General features: G+C 52.7%; 7 protein-coding genes across 7 annotated transcripts; 4 read left to right on the plus strand and 3 right to left on the minus strand.

Annotated features, from left to right (window-relative positions):
* Window positions 1-728: 728 nt before the first annotated feature.
* P153DRAFT_298947 (carbohydrate-binding module family 50 protein) lies at window positions 729-1,282 on the minus strand (the record flags this gene model as incomplete). Its single annotated transcript, XM_033664243.1, has 2 exons — window positions 729-1,202; window positions 1,256-1,282. The coding sequence occupies 2 exons, from the start codon at window positions 1,280-1,282 to the stop codon at window positions 729-731; spliced, it is 501 nt and encodes a 166-aa protein (XP_033520015.1).
* A 172-nt stretch (window positions 1,283-1,454) lies between these two features.
* Window positions 1,455-2,436, plus strand: P153DRAFT_369656 (UcrQ-domain-containing protein). Its single transcript, XM_033668830.1, has 3 exons — window positions 1,455-1,735; window positions 1,797-2,012; window positions 2,126-2,436. Exons 1-3 carry the CDS (start codon window positions 1,692-1,694, stop codon window positions 2,181-2,183), a joined length of 318 nt encoding a protein of 105 aa, XP_033520016.1. The 5' UTR covers window positions 1,455-1,691; the 3' UTR covers window positions 2,184-2,436.
* A 103-nt stretch (window positions 2,437-2,539) lies between these two features.
* On the minus strand, window positions 2,540-5,403 carry P153DRAFT_347500 (ATP-dependent metallopeptidase Hfl; the record flags this gene model as incomplete). The annotated part of the gene is made up of 2 exons (XM_033666174.1): window positions 3,408-5,403; window positions 2,540-3,351 (listed from the first exon to the last, which is right to left on the minus strand). Exons 1-2 carry the CDS (start codon window positions 5,272-5,274, stop codon window positions 2,540-2,542), a joined length of 2,679 nt encoding a protein of 892 aa, XP_033520017.1. The 5' UTR covers window positions 5,275-5,403.
* Window positions 5,404-5,536: 133 nt separating this feature from the next.
* Window positions 5,537-8,366, minus strand: P153DRAFT_323646 (vacuolar calcium ion transporter /H(+) exchanger). The gene is made up of 2 exons (XM_033665218.1): window positions 7,570-8,366; window positions 5,537-7,517 (listed from the first exon to the last, which is right to left on the minus strand). Exons 1-2 carry the CDS (start codon window positions 8,320-8,322, stop codon window positions 5,976-5,978), a joined length of 2,295 nt encoding a protein of 764 aa, XP_033520018.1. The 5' UTR covers window positions 8,323-8,366; the 3' UTR covers window positions 5,537-5,975.
* A 441-nt stretch (window positions 8,367-8,807) lies between these two features.
* P153DRAFT_399780 (uncharacterized protein) lies at window positions 8,808-10,744 on the plus strand. Its single transcript, XM_033671761.1, has 3 exons — window positions 8,808-8,890; window positions 8,982-9,103; window positions 9,151-10,744. The coding sequence occupies exons 2-3, from the start codon at window positions 9,001-9,003 to the stop codon at window positions 10,392-10,394; spliced, it is 1,347 nt and encodes a 448-aa protein (XP_033520019.1). The 5' UTR covers window positions 8,808-8,890; window positions 8,982-9,000; the 3' UTR covers window positions 10,395-10,744.
* A 145-nt stretch (window positions 10,745-10,889) lies between these two features.
* Window positions 10,890-12,590, plus strand: P153DRAFT_369657 (ankyrin). The gene is made up of 2 exons (XM_033668831.1): window positions 10,890-11,041; window positions 11,101-12,590. Exons 1-2 carry the CDS (start codon window positions 10,939-10,941, stop codon window positions 12,273-12,275), a joined length of 1,278 nt encoding a protein of 425 aa, XP_033520020.1. The 5' UTR covers window positions 10,890-10,938; the 3' UTR covers window positions 12,276-12,590.
* Window positions 12,591-13,626: 1,036 nt separating this feature from the next.
* On the plus strand, window positions 13,627-15,038 carry P153DRAFT_359978 (uncharacterized protein; the record flags this gene model as incomplete). The annotated part of the gene is made up of 2 exons (XM_033666889.1): window positions 13,627-13,729; window positions 13,777-15,038. 2 exons carry the CDS (start codon window positions 13,627-13,629, stop codon window positions 15,036-15,038), a joined length of 1,365 nt encoding a protein of 454 aa, XP_033520021.1.
* Window positions 15,039-15,323: the final 285 nt, after the last annotated feature.

A 15,323-nucleotide genomic window follows, 5' to 3' on the forward strand; every position in this document is an offset into this window, starting at 1 on the left:
TCATTGGAAGTAGAAAACGCTGTGGACCGGATGGCTTCAACGTGATTGGAGAACGGGTTGTTCATTTTCTGAGGTGCCACCTTTGACGAGTGAGCTTTTCGCGATGACGCTAGCTATGCACCTAGTACCTGATCTACAAAGATGAAAACGTCTTTGTAGAAAAGTTCATATCTTGGTCAAGGGTGTATTGTCCTCCTCCGAAACCCAAGCGATTATTGGCCACCTTCTCAGCAAATCGAAAGAATTGAATCAAGCTCTCTTGCTAAATACACCAGGCGACCAGGGATTCCACCCTAGAGAATATACTTGAAATATTGGAATTAGCCTCTCACTTCGACAAATAAATAGATTTTCTGGATACGGACGTGTTAACTCTGTTCACCAGTAAAATGTTGTATGCGGATGGCAAGTATGTCGTAGTCTTATCTCCAAATGGTTTGATATACCGAGAAACGACTTAACAACATCAGTAAGTCCTGCTTCCAAATCAAAACCCCACCCTCAAGCTTCCATAATCTCGTGCAAGTCTCTCGTCTAGGACAGATTCGAGTATGAGAAAAGCTGAACAATCGACATCTCTCAACGAAAAATCGCAGTATTACATTCATCACGCTCCCAAACTAATCGGTGTATAAAAAGCTACTTTTCCTACCAAAGAAACCCTCAACAAACGCCTACCCATATAGAAGCCGCCCCAAAAGCAACCCAAACCCCCCTCTCAACCCCCCCTAAACCGGCACACAAACCCGCGTCCCAACCCCCAACCTCCCACAATCCACCCCCTCATTCCCCCCCAACGCCAGCAACTCCTCAACCCCCACCCCCCTCCCCTCTGCAATCCCCCAACAAGTATCCCCAGCTTTAACCCTCAAAACCCCCGTGCCCACAGCACACTCTACCCTCCCCCCCTCCCCACCCCCACCCGCAACATACCTTAACACCAGCCCCAAAAACACCAACACAAGCAGCACAAACGGCATCATCATGCGCACCGACTCCGCATGTCCGGAGCGCACTTTCTCCTCGCGCGCTGCGGTTTCGGCGGGTGTGGAGACGGGGGGCTGCCCCGCGGGGTGGAGCTCCCCGTAGCGGTTTCCGGGGAGGGAGGTGTAGAGGGCGCCGGTGGGGGAGGTGAAGGTGTAGGTTTGTGTGGAGGCGTCGTAGCCCGTGCGTTGGAAGCCTGGGGGGAGGCGGGAGGTGTCCTGTGGGTGGTGTTAGGTTGTGGGTGGGGAGGGGAGAGGGAGGGGGGGTTTACGTCGTCTGCGTCTGTGAAGCGGGACATGTTGGTGTGGTGTGGTGTGCTGGGTTGGGTGTGAGTTGATGGGTGGAGATGTTAGTTGCGAGGAATGAACGAGGTGGTGAGTTGAGTCAGATCATATCAGACCAGGCAGCAGTTCACAAAGCAAAGCATGACGAGCCAGCCAGTGCGTCGATCGCGCAACCACACAATGCAACACCGTCTCACCCTCTCAGCCCTGTCCGTCACACCATGCCATGTCATATCAAGCCACCCACTCACAGCGCGCTTAAACCGCTGATGCGCACCGCCTCCGCAATCAGCCTAGCGCCACCAACCCAAAGCTTGGCACTTCAAGCTCCGACATGCAACTTCACATACCATCGTCGCCGTCACCACCACCACCCACCGCACCGCACACCCACCCCCACCAAACTCCAACGCATCCCCCACAATGGCAGGCGGCGGCTCCGATCCCAATGCGCGCAACAAAGCCACGTACGTCCCCCGTCCTACCCTACCCTGTCCTCCCCCGCGCACCCCATCCTAACGCATGCAGATGGCACATCGGCTCCTGGGGCAACCCCTACGAAGGCGGCGGCCGGCCCGGCAAAGGCGTAGTCTCCTACTCGCTGTCGCCGAACCAGCAGCGCCCCATGGCAAACTTCATCAGCAAGGGGTTCTGGAATGTGGCGCGCCGCAGCAAGAACCAGGTGTTGTTTTTTATCCCGCCGCTGGTGCTGGCGTATGGGACTATGCAGTGGGCTATTGAGCGGTGAGTTTTTGTTTTTTTGCTTTGGGTATATGGAGGGGGGAGGGAGAACGGGGGGGAGACGGCGGGTTTTATGAGGGGGGGAGTTTTATGAGGGGGGCTGACAATGGGGATAGGAACGAGTACCTCAATTCCAAGCCTGGTCGTGCTGAGTTTGCGGATTCGGAGGAGTAGGGGTTGAGATTGAGGGGATGGCGGATGTGTACAACTAGCAGGCATTGGCAGCGTGGGCGGCAAAGAGAGAAACGGGGAGTCCCGATATCGACAAACAACGGATAGAATGTACAATCATACTCATTCGACAAGTCCGTCCATGCATCATTTCAAAGTCTTGATTCTTCCATGCTACTATACTTTACATGTACAGCCCCATCTTGCCGTTCCGTAACAATGCTATCACTACACTCCACTCCGCTCCACGCCATCCCAAAAGACAGACCACAAACCAGAAAAAAGAAGAGTAGCGATTACCCTCCGCACACACCACGAATGCAAAACAAGAAAACGCCACACCCCCATGCCCACTCCCCTCACCTCGCCCCACCCTCATGCACCCCAAACGTCGCCGGCGCAGGCGGCACCAACGGCCCCTTAACCCCCGTCTCCCCCCCATCACCGGGTCCCATCAAACCCGGGGCCTTCCCAAACTCACCCGAGAAGTACTTATGAAAGTCCTGCGGGTCTTCAAACGGGCGTGGACCCAGAAGACGAATCATATCCTCCCTCCCCAGCATCTCCTTCCTAAGCAGCTCCTCCGCCACAAGGCCAACTTCATGTTTTTTCTCCGTGAGCAGGTCCTTGCACTGCTGATACGCCTCATCCACGATCCTCTTAACCTCGGAGTCGATATTCCGCGCTGTTTCCTCGCTAAACGGCTTCTGCAGTTGCTGCCCAGAGTCGTCTTCGAAGTATATATACCCGATCTTCTTGCTCATACCCCATTTACTCACCATCGCGGTCGCCATCTGCGTAACCTTTCTGAAATCATCGCTAGCCCCCGACGTCACGGTTTCAAAGTGCAGTTCCTCGCTCACCCTTCCGCCGAGCGTCATAGCCATGCGGTCCATGAGCTGATTAACGTTCATGAGGTACGTGTCGCCGTTGGGGAGGTACTGAGCGTATCCGAGGGCGCCCTGGCCACGCGGGATGATGCTGACTTTGAGGAGGGGGTCGGCGTATTTGAAGTACCAGCCGCAGATAGCGTGGCCTGCTTCGTGGTAGGCGACTGTTTTCTTCTCCTCGGGTTTGAGGACGAGGGATTTTTTCTCGAGGCCGCCGATTACGCGCTCGATGGCTTGCTCGAAGTGGACCATTGTTACTGTTTCGGCGTTGTGGCGGGCGGCTGGGCGTGTGTTGTTAGCTTTGATGGGTTTGATGGTGGGGAATGGGGATACGTACCGATCAGGGCGGCTTCGTTGACGCAGTTGGCAATGTCGGCACCGGAGAAGCCGGGCGTCAGAGCTGCCAACCTGCCCTTCAAGAACTCCATATCCACCTTTGTGATGATCTTCTTCAAGTGGACACCGAAGATCTGTGCACGGCCGTCCATAGTCGGTTTGTCGATGTTAATGTGCCTGTCGAAGCGCCCAGGTCGCATGAGCGCCTTGTCGAGGACATCAGGTCGGTTAGTACCAGCCAGCACAACAACCTGCTCAGTCGTGTTGAAGCCGTCCATTTCCGTCAGGATCTGGTTCAACGTAGCTTCACGCTCGTCGTTGCCACCGCCAAAGTTGCCGTTCTTGGATCGCGACCGACCAATGGCGTCGATCTCATCAATGAAGATGATGCACGGCGTGCTCTTGCGCGCGTTGGCGAACAAGTCTCGCACTCGCGACGCACCAACACCGACAAACATCTCGACGAACTCGGAACCGCTAACGCTGAAAAAGGGCACGCCAGACTCGCCAGCAGTCGCCTTGGCCAGCAGCGTCTTACCCGTACCTGGCGGCCCAGATAGGACCGCACCGCGGGGGATCTTGGCACCGAGCTTCTGGAAACGTGTGGGGTCCTTGAGGAAGGAGACAAACTCCATAATCTCCTGCTTGGCCTCGTCCATGCCGGCGACGTCGGAGAACTTGACTTTGACGTCTGTTTCGTGGTTGAACTTCTTGGCGCGACTCTTGCCCATGCCAAAGATGCCGCTCGAGCCTCCGCCGCCACCGCCACCCGCACGCCTAGTGAAGTAGAACAGGGAGCCGAGGAGCAGGATGGTGGGTCCGAAGGAGAGGAACGTGCCGAACCAGGAGATTTCGTTCGAGTAGGCGACGGGGATGCGCTCAGAGCTGGGGATGCCCAGCTCGAACTGCGCGGCGTCCATCTTCCGTTCGAAAGCCTCGACAGAGCCAATGGTGAAGTAGTAGTAGAAGTTCTGGTTGACGGACGGCGAGTCGGGGTACATGGATGCGACGGCCTCGCGGTGGAGGTGCACCTTTGCCTTGTTGCCGTTCAGGATGACGACCTTCTCGACCAGGCCCTTGTCGAGGAAGGTTGTCCGGAACTCCTGCCATGTGATTTCCTTTGTGTTCTCACTGGGCACGAACATGCGGTATGTTATCCAGGCGAGGAAGGTGGAGATGAGGGCCGTGTTCATGTCGAGGTTGAAGGACGTGGGGCCGCCTGGTCCGCCTGGCCCGCCGGCGCCACCCTTCTCGCCCTTCTCGCGGCTCTGTGGCCCTGGGTCGTGTGCGCCCGCCTTCTGCTGGGGCTGGTCGGGCCGCGGCGGCTCGTCCATGGAGCGCCACTGCTCGGCCGTCTTGCGCGCCATGTTGGTCGTCAGGCGCGAGATCTTGGCGACGGTGGCGAGGTCCAGCTTCTCGCCGCGCTCAAGCTTGTCCATCTCAGCGCGCAGCTCTGGCGGGATGCCCGTCCGCTTGATGTCCTCCACGGCCGACTGGAGCGCCTTTTGCTGCCCCTTGGGCACGCCCATGGACACGAACGAGATCAGCTGATCCAGCATCTTCTCCTCGTCGGCCGTCAGCTTGGACATGTTGGCCTCTGGCGCCTTCGCCTCGTGCTCGCCCGCCTTTGCATCCTTCTGTGCCTCGGCCGGGCTGTCCTTGCCCGCTACCTGCTTCTCGCCATGCTGCTTCTTGTCCTTGGGCTCCTCGGGCGGCTGTGTGGCGAATCTCCGCGTCCGTTGCTGCGCGTATAAGCACTGTGGAATGGGCGCGCGTCTGCGCAGTGTGAAGGGTGCTCGTGATGCGGCGGTGCAGTTGGAGCGTGTGAGGCGCGCTAGTTGCCCTGTCCGGCGGAGGAGCGTCGACATTGCGTGGGCGAGGGTGGGTCGTGTGTGTGTGAGGGCAGGAGTGAGGGAGGGTCGCGTCTTCACAGGGCTCCCTTCACTGATAGTCGTCCTAGTCGGGGTGGCGGCGGGATGGCGAAAGCTTCTGCCACTCTGACACACGACGGTGACGCCTACAAAATCGTGCCAAGCCGCACATGACTAAGCCACATCGAAGGCTGCAGAATCGCCCCGCCATCTTCAGCCGCAGCCTCGTCTTGAACCATAATATTATACCAATATCTAGACTTGCGGTTATTACTCGTGAAATGACATCCATCATCCCAAACATATGGTTATATGACTCCAACACAAGCACGTCAAGAGCGAGTATGCTGGTCTGAATTGGGAAACTACAACATAGACGTCAACTCACAACCACCAAAGACTCACACCGACACCATGTGGACAAGAATTCAGGCGTGATGAAAGACAATGAAGACGTCACACTGACTTGCACTGTGATGACGGTATGATAGACAGGTTCATTCAAATTAATAGACTAGACTATTCAGAGTCGGCTCAATACGTATATGTAGGTGTATGTAGGGTAGAGACAGACAGACAGCAGGCAAGCGAGGAATCATGACGCAACACCTGTCCATAGAAACTCATAAATCCCCATCGTAACTTCATCACCGACCTTCCGTCCCCATCATCATCCTAGCCATTTCAATCGTCATGTCCTAACAAACCCCTTCATTACCGCCAATAGCGCTAGCCGCGCAACCACTCGGGTAGAAGAAACTCGAGAGCGCAATGATAGCATACGAGCCAATCAACAGACTACCCTCGAGGTAATTACTCCTTCCGTCCAAGATGAGGAAGTTGACGATGAGGACCGCAACAAACAGACACACCGTCTCGAAGATGTTGAAGTACAGCGTCATCGGCTTGCCCATGCACCAGCCCAGAATGACAACAAGAGGTGTGATGAAGAGAGCGATCTGGATGGAAGATCCGACTGCAATACCGATAGCCAAATCCATCTTGTTCTTCATCGCCATCGCAACGGCAGTGACGTGCTCGGCGGCGTTGCCGACGATGGGAATAACGATCAAACCGATGAAGGCCTGGCTGATACCAGAGCTCTCAACCATGGGGTCGATAGCATCGCTCATGAAGTCGGCACAGATGGCTACCAGACCGGTGCTGATGAGGAGCATGAAGATGGCGGCCTTCATCGACATGGCAGGGCCGTGTTCTTCGTCATCTCCTACAGTGACAGCAGCTGGTACCCCCGGAAGCATTGAAGTGCGGTTGGCCACGCCCACCTGCGAATTCTCGCGGTTGATGCGCTCGGGTAATGACCTGCTGCGACGCAGAGATCCAGGAGCTTGTCCAGCTGGAACAGCGCCCTGAGGATTGACAAACACGTTATTCGAGAGCAGCGACGGAAGAGCGGGTCGGAACGGACGACGGGTGGCGGATGAGGTGACCTCTCCGTTTTGGATGTCCTCTGAAAAGGCGACCTTGGGCCTGGTACTTGTCGGTTCAGGGTGCTTCTCGTCCATTTTCTTTTCGTCGGTGAGATTCTCAAGATCGCGTTTGTGGTGCTTCCGGCTCTTGTGCCTGCGCTTCTCCTTCTTGGTGTGAGGAAGAGAGGTGTGTGAGGCCGTTTCGAAGTCGCGAATAACAGGAGCGTATTGGTCGTCGTCAGCCTCATCGCCGCTCATGACAGCGTCCAATGCCACCTGACGAGAGACGTGGCCGCCTTCGGCAGTGGCATCATGCACACTAGCATTCCTCGTTGCGGAGTGGCTTCCGAGATTCTCCACAGAACCAGAACTCGTGATGGAGTGTGCAGACGGAAGGTCTCTGGAGCTTGCGCTCGACTTGCGACGTAGACGGTTAACCATACGCTTGGCCTTCCGCCTCATGGTTCCTTGTGATGAGTTGGAGGAGTCGCTATCATCACTGCTGGAACTCGACGATGAGGAGCTGGACGAGTCGAATACGTCTGCCAGAACACCAGGATGAGACTCCTCGTCGACGATGTGCTGGGGAGTGCTGGCATAGAGGTGTCTGTGACTCTTGAGCTGGAAGAGCAGATACAGTCCGTAGATGATCAACAGGATGATGCTTGTGCCACGGCTCACGGACAACGTCTCGTGATCGGCAATCTTGTAGTCCTGGAACGCGGCGTGGAATGCAGTGGGAATGACCAAACTCATGACTGCAAGAGCGAGCATGACACCGTTCATCTGCGTGACGTAGCTGTTGTAGACCTGGCGTATGGTTAGTGACTGGAATGCAGGAAAGATGACAGTGTGAGCTTACCTGCTCTTGGTACTTCAACCCTCCAAGAAGAAAGGCCATGCCTAAGATAAGAAGCAAGTTCGCCAGAATCGATCCGACTAATGACGCCTGGACGACTGCAAGCTGGTTCGACTGGAGCAGGATGATGAAGAGGATAAGCTCGACGGCGTTTCCAAACGACACGTTGAGAAGCGCGCCCCAAGTGTCACCAACACGTGTAGCGCAAACCTCGGTCGCGTGCGCAAGCAAGCCTGCCAGAGGAATAATGGCAATGGCGTTCATGGAGAAGATGAGCTCAGCCTTCAGGCCGATGACCTTGACGACGATGCCGATGGGTACGAACACCAGCAGGACATTGATCCAACTCCATGTCAAGGCATTCTTGGTGTGGGTGAGAAATCGTAGAGATCCGTTCTTGAACCGCGTGGGAGACCACAGCGGAAGCTTGGCAGACTCTACGGTGGACGCCGTCTCTCCATCGGCCGTGGTATTAAGCACGCCTGGGGCAGACGACGAGGTGTTGTGTGCAGCATTGTTGTTGTGTGCATTGTTGTCGCGCTTGTTGCGTGAGCCATGTTTGATGATAGGTTTCTCAGTGAGAGAGCTGCTGTCGGAAGCTCCACGCTGCGCATCTGGCCCACTTTGGCCGGGACGGGTGTGGGGGTCACTGATGGGGAGGATGGGCTGAGTGTGCTCTTTGCGTGTCAATCCGAGTGCAGCGGCTGCCTTGGACTTGACACTGCGTGGTTTAGAGGGTTGGTCTGGCTCTCCCATCGGTTGCTGTTGTGAGTTGTGTATGAAGACGAAGGCGTACAGGAAATGTACAGAGAGTGAGATAACCTGGATCGAAGTGAGGCGGAACCTCGCCTTATCTAGTGTTGGCACGGACTGGGTAAGCTTGATCGGATAGCGGCATGGCGATTGTCGTCACAACGCACACAGCCACTCTACGCCACTTCATGTGCCCAATCACCACTTCTCGCTTAGCCTGCGACTCTGCCGGATTTGAACGACTTCCTACTTACCGGGATTCTGGGCAGCCAGACGCGTGTCATGTTATGAGACGTGGTCATTGCGTACTACGACGTAGGAAAGCACGTCCCTACGAAACACCGGTACACCGTACATGAGCGGAGGCTTGGCACTGCTCACCGTCAATGTTAGCTCCCTGTCAAGATGTCAGATGTTTAAGTAGGGTTTTCAGCCGCTCGGAGTACTCTCTTACCCGCACTGAGGAGCACTAAATGTCTTTGAGACCGCGCAATTTGTATTGAATTTGTATCACCTACACAAAGTTTGACCTGACGTTGGTGACCCCCCTGCAGTGCACGGGCCTTCTGGCGTAAGTCCGGCACATCTTACGCCTCACGCGACACCTTAATAAGGGAAATTGTGGGACTATACAACTCCGACGATCTTAGTGACATAATTCCAGAAACAAGCATACAGGAAATGAGGCTGTTGGACTTGACCCCAGAGTTGTTCGCTCACGTCATTCACGAGTTGGTCGCAGAGGTGGGTATCTGCGACTCATTCCGGTACCGCCGCGTGTGCAGTGAGTGCTGCCTACGCAATACAAACCTTGAATGCTAACACCACCAGAACTTTTCGCTGCAGAGATCTTCCGAAATGTCGTGCAAACATGTCCAGTCTATGCCTTCCACACGGAGGTCGAGCCACCTAGAAGATCATACTTGCGCTCAGTAGATACCCCAGGGCAACGGTTTCAACGCCTCTTCTCTGTTCACGGTCATGTTATCATGCAACAACGTCTCTTGGGGCCACATAAGTTCCAGTCGCGGGTAGCAAAGTGTCTGGACGACGTATTCGAAGCGATACTGCTCCTCGAAGGTTCTGGTTCGTCTGAGATCCGGAGATCTTATGCGCACGATATAGGAACTGCTGTACTCTCCAGTCTCAAGAAAAACGCTTGTTGGGCTATGACCCAAGACAATCTCAAAACTTTCAGTGCAGACGAGTTCTACCAGAGCTCTGAAAACTCTCCTCGATTATTCCTGCCTGTGGCCGCTGCTGCCGTAGGAAGTCTGTCTTTGTTTCAACAGATAATATCTTGCGACGATGACATTCTCAACCAGCCATGGCCTTTCCATAGTCCCTTGAGCGCTGCTGTTGCCAACTGCCACCTTGAGGTGATTAAACACATACTCCAGTTATACACCAAGCGCCTCGCACGTCTGCATGCGGAAGGTGTAATGTCAGGCGAAATCCACTTACGGCAGACTGTGCACCACGCAGTCATGGACGGAATTGATGCCTGCCAGCCAGATGCCACCGCTCTAGTGTTTGCCTGGGTGCTGGAGAACAAAGGCGGTCCCATCTATGAGAGACTTCGTCGCAGTTTCTTGGTGATCATGCGATGTTGTATCAATCACCGCCAGCCTCAAATTGCGTATTCTGCGGTAACACTGTTCAGCAACGAGGGTGAACCGACGTTTCCGGAATCCTTAAAGGGATATCTACTCGAAAAAGACGACGGCAGTGTGCTTCGCCACTTTTATCAGGCAGGACTCTTAGACATTGGGATTTTCCAACATGCTCCACTAGTGGCTGGGGTGCTACCACCAGTTGGTCAATGTCTCTTCGATATGATCCTCCAACTTGGAGCCAACATTGATGACCTATTTCCCGATACCCTTACGGGAAAGAGTCTCCTCTGGCATGCTGTTGATTCCGGGAATGAGCAACGGGTCAGGTTTCTTCTCGAACATGGTGCAGACCCAGATGCAAGCACAGGTGACGGATCACCTCTTCAAGTTGCTAAGGGTCATGGACAACAATCAATCGTCGACACTCTCTTGCGGGCGAAAGAATTGCGGAACAAGTGAGGTAGGAGTAGCGCATACACCGACAGTTACATTTCCATTAGATAGAGCTCATCATGAACACGACGACACGATGAACGTATATTTTTCTCTCTTTGCTTCATCATCTGCAGGTTACTACGGCCGACCGTTTGGTTGCAGAAACAATGGATTGAATCCTGATGACCCAGCAAATATTTCTCTCGCATAGAAAATAAGTCTACAGCCACGCTAGAAAAAAGATCTAGAAATCGAAACAGAGCAAGAGATCAAGGAGCTTCACTACATATCCAATCTCAACACTCTCTAGTGTTTTAGTAACAGAGTCGCTATCTTGATATTACTATAGTTTTGTATCATACCACTACTTAGAGTCATATTTTCCTGCAACCGGTGAAGCAGCTTTGCGACACATGCATAGTTCTCAATATGGAAAGATGACTCATCGCGATTCGCCAAGGTGTACTCCTTGTGGGATATATAGCACACATTGACACTCAGTTCGCTTCCAAACACCTCGTCATGTTCATCTTCTCCAGCTGGCATCAACATCGAGTCAGGCTTAGTCATGAAACTCCTTGAACTGCCTCCCGAGCTCTTCTCTCAGATCGTCCATGAGCTTGTTTTGGAAGTTGGTGTTTGCGAAGCCTTTCAATACCGGCTTACTTGTAGTGAGTGTCAACTTCGAGATATAGTTTGGTAAGAGGTATACTGATTTCTAACTTTCAAGGGTCATTCGCCAGGTTTCTCTACAAGGAGATTATTTTCTACCAACCCGATCAGTCTTACTATGACCACTTCCTCCGCTGGCCACGAGAAGGCCTGACTTGGGGCCAACGACCCACCCTTAGCGAGCTAGTCAAGAAGTTTGGTGCAACAATACTGGCTGCCAGGCTCATCGCACCATACGGTTTTGGAGGTATTCTTGTGGCGTGGCTCACGTCAGTTGTGCAGGAGACGTCGCGATTTGATGATGGTGTCTCAACTTTCACCAAAGAACAGTGTTCAGCAAACATCTGCAACGCGTTGGGGCCATGCGGGGTTCTCTACGACTATCTTACGAACAAGGGGCTGGTCATACCGAAGGAATATCATGGCTCTGTACCAGCGGCGGCAGCAGCAGCGTCTGGAAATGTCGCAGCGTTGCGCAAGATCCTCCTTGACAACGTGAAGCGCGGAGTTCCGCTGCGACCCCTAGGTGCCTCAATTGTTGTGGCTGCAGTCTCAGGGCAAGCCGACGTCCTGAGAGAGCTGCTGCTATATGCAGGCAGCATTATCAAACCCCCAGCCTCGTTATTGAATGGTGCCATGAAGGCGGTGATTCGTCAAAATCACTTGGAATGCGCGGAGTTGTTGTTCTCCTATCAACAATCTACTAACCTATGTATAATAACCATGCGCTCTTACCAGAATGACTGTTTTGTCACGGGATCACGCCAGATGCTTGACATCATCCAGAAGGAAAAACGCCAACCGAATTTTTCCCTCCACCTCGATGAATTACAGAAGATAAATGCGCTTTCGAAGGCTACACCAGAGCTCTTTCGTTTGCTCCTCCAGGATGGCCTCATCAAACCGAACTCCGCCTTAGACATATATTGCGGCCATAAAACCGCTTTGGGGGTCGCATTGTCAAACGATCGATATGATATTGCACGCATGCTCATCGAGCATGGTGCAGACGTAAACATGAGACCACCATCAGCACCACTCGGAGTGACGGCGCTTTGGCATGCGTCGAACGACGGAGACATAGATGCGGTCAGATTTCTTCTTGATCATGGTGCCGAGATAGGCTATAAGACTGGCGACTCGTGTTGTCCGATAGAGGCAGCTACAGAGCGCGGCCATACTGAGATACTCGCGTTGCTCCTCGATGCGAAGGCAGCCCGCAACTCCGACTAGATACTGTGAGAGTTGCGCGATGCACAGTTGGTTAGCCTCAGCTAAGTCGAGGGTACAGGTGACAAACATTTGGCGTGTCAAGGTCGTCTGAATTGATGCGTGGCTCTTCCAGCCTCCTTCTCCCTGCACTGAGGTTGGTTCGTCTTTAGTCATTCTCGGTAGCCTGGAGCGAATCTACTCGTGGTATTTACTTTTCACACTAATTGTTTTCTTCCCAAAAGAGTTTTGGTCATCATGAGGACCATGGAGTATAGAGGGGGGTGGATAAAGATGTGTTGCAAATCTTGATTCCTCAAATAACAATGAACTCGCCAGGACATACCTACAACAAACGTGAAGTAACACACGTCCAGATCGACTTCGTCAACTTGATTCTTCTTTCACTTCGCTTGGAAGTTCACCTCATGCCATCTCACGCCACCATGTCAATACTGTCATCATGCTTAACGTTGCTAAAGAAGTTCCGTCAATATCCAGTGTTTCTAAATGTTGATATGCAACGGAACGAGCCCACCCTTTGGACTAATGTATGGAATCCAAAAGCCAGGTCTCATACTGATTCATGGACTTGAGGGATTTGCGGACTAGAACATATGAGCATGGCTTGCACGTTATCAATCATGATGAAGTTCACTGCCATTTTTCATTGTCGATGCGAGGAAACTTTTGTGCGCGATATACCGCCTTTCCCTTCATGGCTATAGCTTGTGATAGACTCTGTTAGGAAGCTTCATCAAAGCCAAACCTATCCGGTGCCCACGTACCCCGTTCAGTCATCGTGTAAACATACCACCTCTGCCATCTGCGATGATGAGATGCAATTCTTGTACCGAACAGACTGATGCTCTTCTAGGGCGGCTTGGGCACTTTCGAGATACCAAGTGGTCATTTTCTCCGTGGGCAACCACCTGGCAAACACCGTGTACTACGCCTGCGCTGCCTTCACCTCACGATGGATATCTCTCACCCGGAATATGACCCTTGGTCATCTTCTATCAGTCTAGATATGTTAGATGAACGCATTTGCTGCTCAGTCTAAAACCTTGCATCGGTATTTTTGTTCTGTATGCGGGGTCATGTCATAGTTCGCTTTTCTCTATCAAGACAAAGCTTGCAGCCCTACGCCCATGTATGCACTCACTGACAAGATAGCCCATCACGACCCGTTTTGGAGACTATCATAATCATGAAACACGGTGATGTTCCTTTGTGTTCTCACCTTCACCTTCGCCTTCACCGATAGTGGCTCTTTACTACACCCCCCACGTCTCTCTACTTCTGCAACCTCAAGCCTTCTTTGCCAGTTCGAATATACCTACACTCCATCACAGCAACACCAACCTACGTCAACATGGAACTCTTGGATCTCCCGCCGGAGGTCTTTCAGCAGATCGTCGCGATCTATGTCTCCACTGTCGGCATTCGTAAGGCGGCGAAGGCTCGAGAAACGTCAAGTAAGTTAGTTGATTGGCTGCCCGATACATACCGCTGACTACAACAGAAACCTTCTTGTGCTACATCAACGAGGAGATGTTTGCGCGACAACCTACCAACAAGTTCACCACCCGTGTGCCAAAGAAGCTTCTCACAAAGAACATGGCCCTGTTCTTGGAATACCGCAGTCAAGCATTATACGGCGCCCCGGACATTCTACCATCCATGATTCAGAAGACGACGATGAAATTCATGGAAATCACCGGCGAGACATCCAGCGATGTAGGATCGAAATGGATCAAGCGAGTGACAAAACAAGTCGTTCAACATTGCGGTGTCGTTATGTATCTTGCCATAACACCAACCGCAAAAAGGCGTAAGGACTTCTTCAACAACTCCTGCAAGAACTCAGAAGACTGTGATGCATTGATGCTTGCAATCTCTCTCGACGACCTAAATCTCGTCTCTGCCATGCTCCGCCGAGGTATCAACCTTTGGATGAAATCCCCTACCTTGGGATATCCTCTCCACCTTGCCGCACGTATAGGAAACCTGGATGTTTTGAGCGCTTTGCTATCATCAGGCGTAACAGACAAGAGCGAGTTGTCAAGTTTGCATTGTAGCAACAGGATCGGCGAAGCTATCTTTGCAGCCAAACACGACACAGAATCGAGGATTGCTATCGCGCTATTGAATTTCTACACCCTTCATGTTGGCCGGCCGTCTCTGTCCTGGTGCAGTCGCATGATATATCACGCTGTCTCTGGAAACGAACCCAAGTTTCTTGATGTAATCTTGTCTCTTGAAGTTCCCCGGTCGTGGAAAGAGAAGTATAGGGAAAACGTGATGTTCGGTTTCAGGCGCTGCAAAAGCCCAGAACCTATACTTCATGTTTGCATCGACCGGGATTTGATATCTCTTTACGGAGAGTATCGCTGCTACGAAAGTGATGCGAGGCAAACCCTAGCTGAGCTTGCAGTAAAGTACCATAATACTGAGATGGTAAATGTTCTCTTAAAATTCAACAAATCGTCATATTTCTGGGACGCACCTCTTCGATTAGCAGTGGAAAGAAACTGTGCGGACATCGTGCAGATTCTTCTACACCATGGAATAGACCCCGAAGGGCCAGGTTGGAAATTACACCGGCAAAGCCTGTGCGAGGTTGCTAAGAGCCGGTCAGAGGTTTATTTCATGGTCAAAAAAGCCCTGGAAAAAAAGATCCGCAGGCTCGGGGAAGACTATGAAGCGCCACTGTACCTTATCTGGGATCCGAAGAAGCAAGCAGATGTTCGAGTCGCCTACAGCTTCCACGCTCCCAAGCTCTGAGCGACAGATCTACGACACAGTACACAGTGGAGGCATACCGATGAAAAGGATATATTTGTCAGATGGGTTTGTGCAACTACGACCACTTCAGGACCCCACGGATCCGTTCTTCCGACTTTTGATGCGTTCTGCTTCCAACCGTCTGCGGCCCTGTCCATTTCATCATGAAGAATTTGCGTTCAAATCGAACATTATGCCTGAGCCATCAATTTCTGATGCCAAAGGCGTCTTTTGGGCGCCCTTGTAGTTTGCGTTTCAGTGACTCTTTTCTCAGTAGCAATAGTT

This window comes from Dothidotthia symphoricarpi (genome assembly GCF_010015815.1).
Source record: "Dothidotthia symphoricarpi CBS 119687 unplaced genomic scaffold P153scaffold_19, whole genome shotgun sequence".
NCBI lineage: Eukaryota > Fungi > Ascomycota > Dothideomycetes > Pleosporales > Dothidotthiaceae > Dothidotthia > Dothidotthia symphoricarpi.

What these genes read in the sequence shown, in the direction of transcription:
- P153DRAFT_369657 (XM_033668831.1), top strand. Translation starts at nt 10,939, where the DNA reads ATGAAACTCCTTGAACTGCCTCCCGAGCTCTTCTCTCAGATCGTCCAT. An exon ending in TCAATACCGGCTTACTTGTA is followed by an intron (nt 11,042 to 11,100) that starts GTGAGTGTCAAC and finishes CTAACTTTCAAG; the next exon opens with GGTCATTCGCCAGGTTTCTC.
- P153DRAFT_323646 (XM_033665218.1), bottom strand. Translation starts at nt 8,322, where the DNA reads ATGGGAGAGCCAGACCAACCCTCTAAACCACGCAGTGTCAAGTCCAAG. An exon ending in GGTTGAAGTACCAAGAGCAG is followed by an intron (nt 7,518 to 7,569) that starts GTAAGCTCACAC and finishes ACCATACGCCAG; the next exon opens with GTCTACAACAGCTACGTCAC.
- P153DRAFT_369656 (XM_033668830.1), top strand. Translation starts at nt 1,692, where the DNA reads ATGGCAGGCGGCGGCTCCGATCCCAATGCGCGCAACAAAGCCAC. An exon ending in AATGCGCGCAACAAAGCCAC is followed by an intron (nt 1,736 to 1,796) that starts GTACGTCCCCCG and finishes TAACGCATGCAG; the next exon opens with ATGGCACATCGGCTCCTGGG. An exon ending in ATGCAGTGGGCTATTGAGCG is followed by an intron (nt 2,013 to 2,125) that starts GTGAGTTTTTGT and finishes CAATGGGGATAG; the next exon opens with GAACGAGTACCTCAATTCCA.
- P153DRAFT_399780 (XM_033671761.1), top strand. Translation starts at nt 9,001, where the DNA reads ATGAGGCTGTTGGACTTGACCCCAGAGTTGTTCGCTCACGTCATTCAC. An exon ending in CCGGTACCGCCGCGTGTGCA is followed by an intron (nt 9,104 to 9,150) that starts GTGAGTGCTGCC and finishes TAACACCACCAG; the next exon opens with AACTTTTCGCTGCAGAGATC.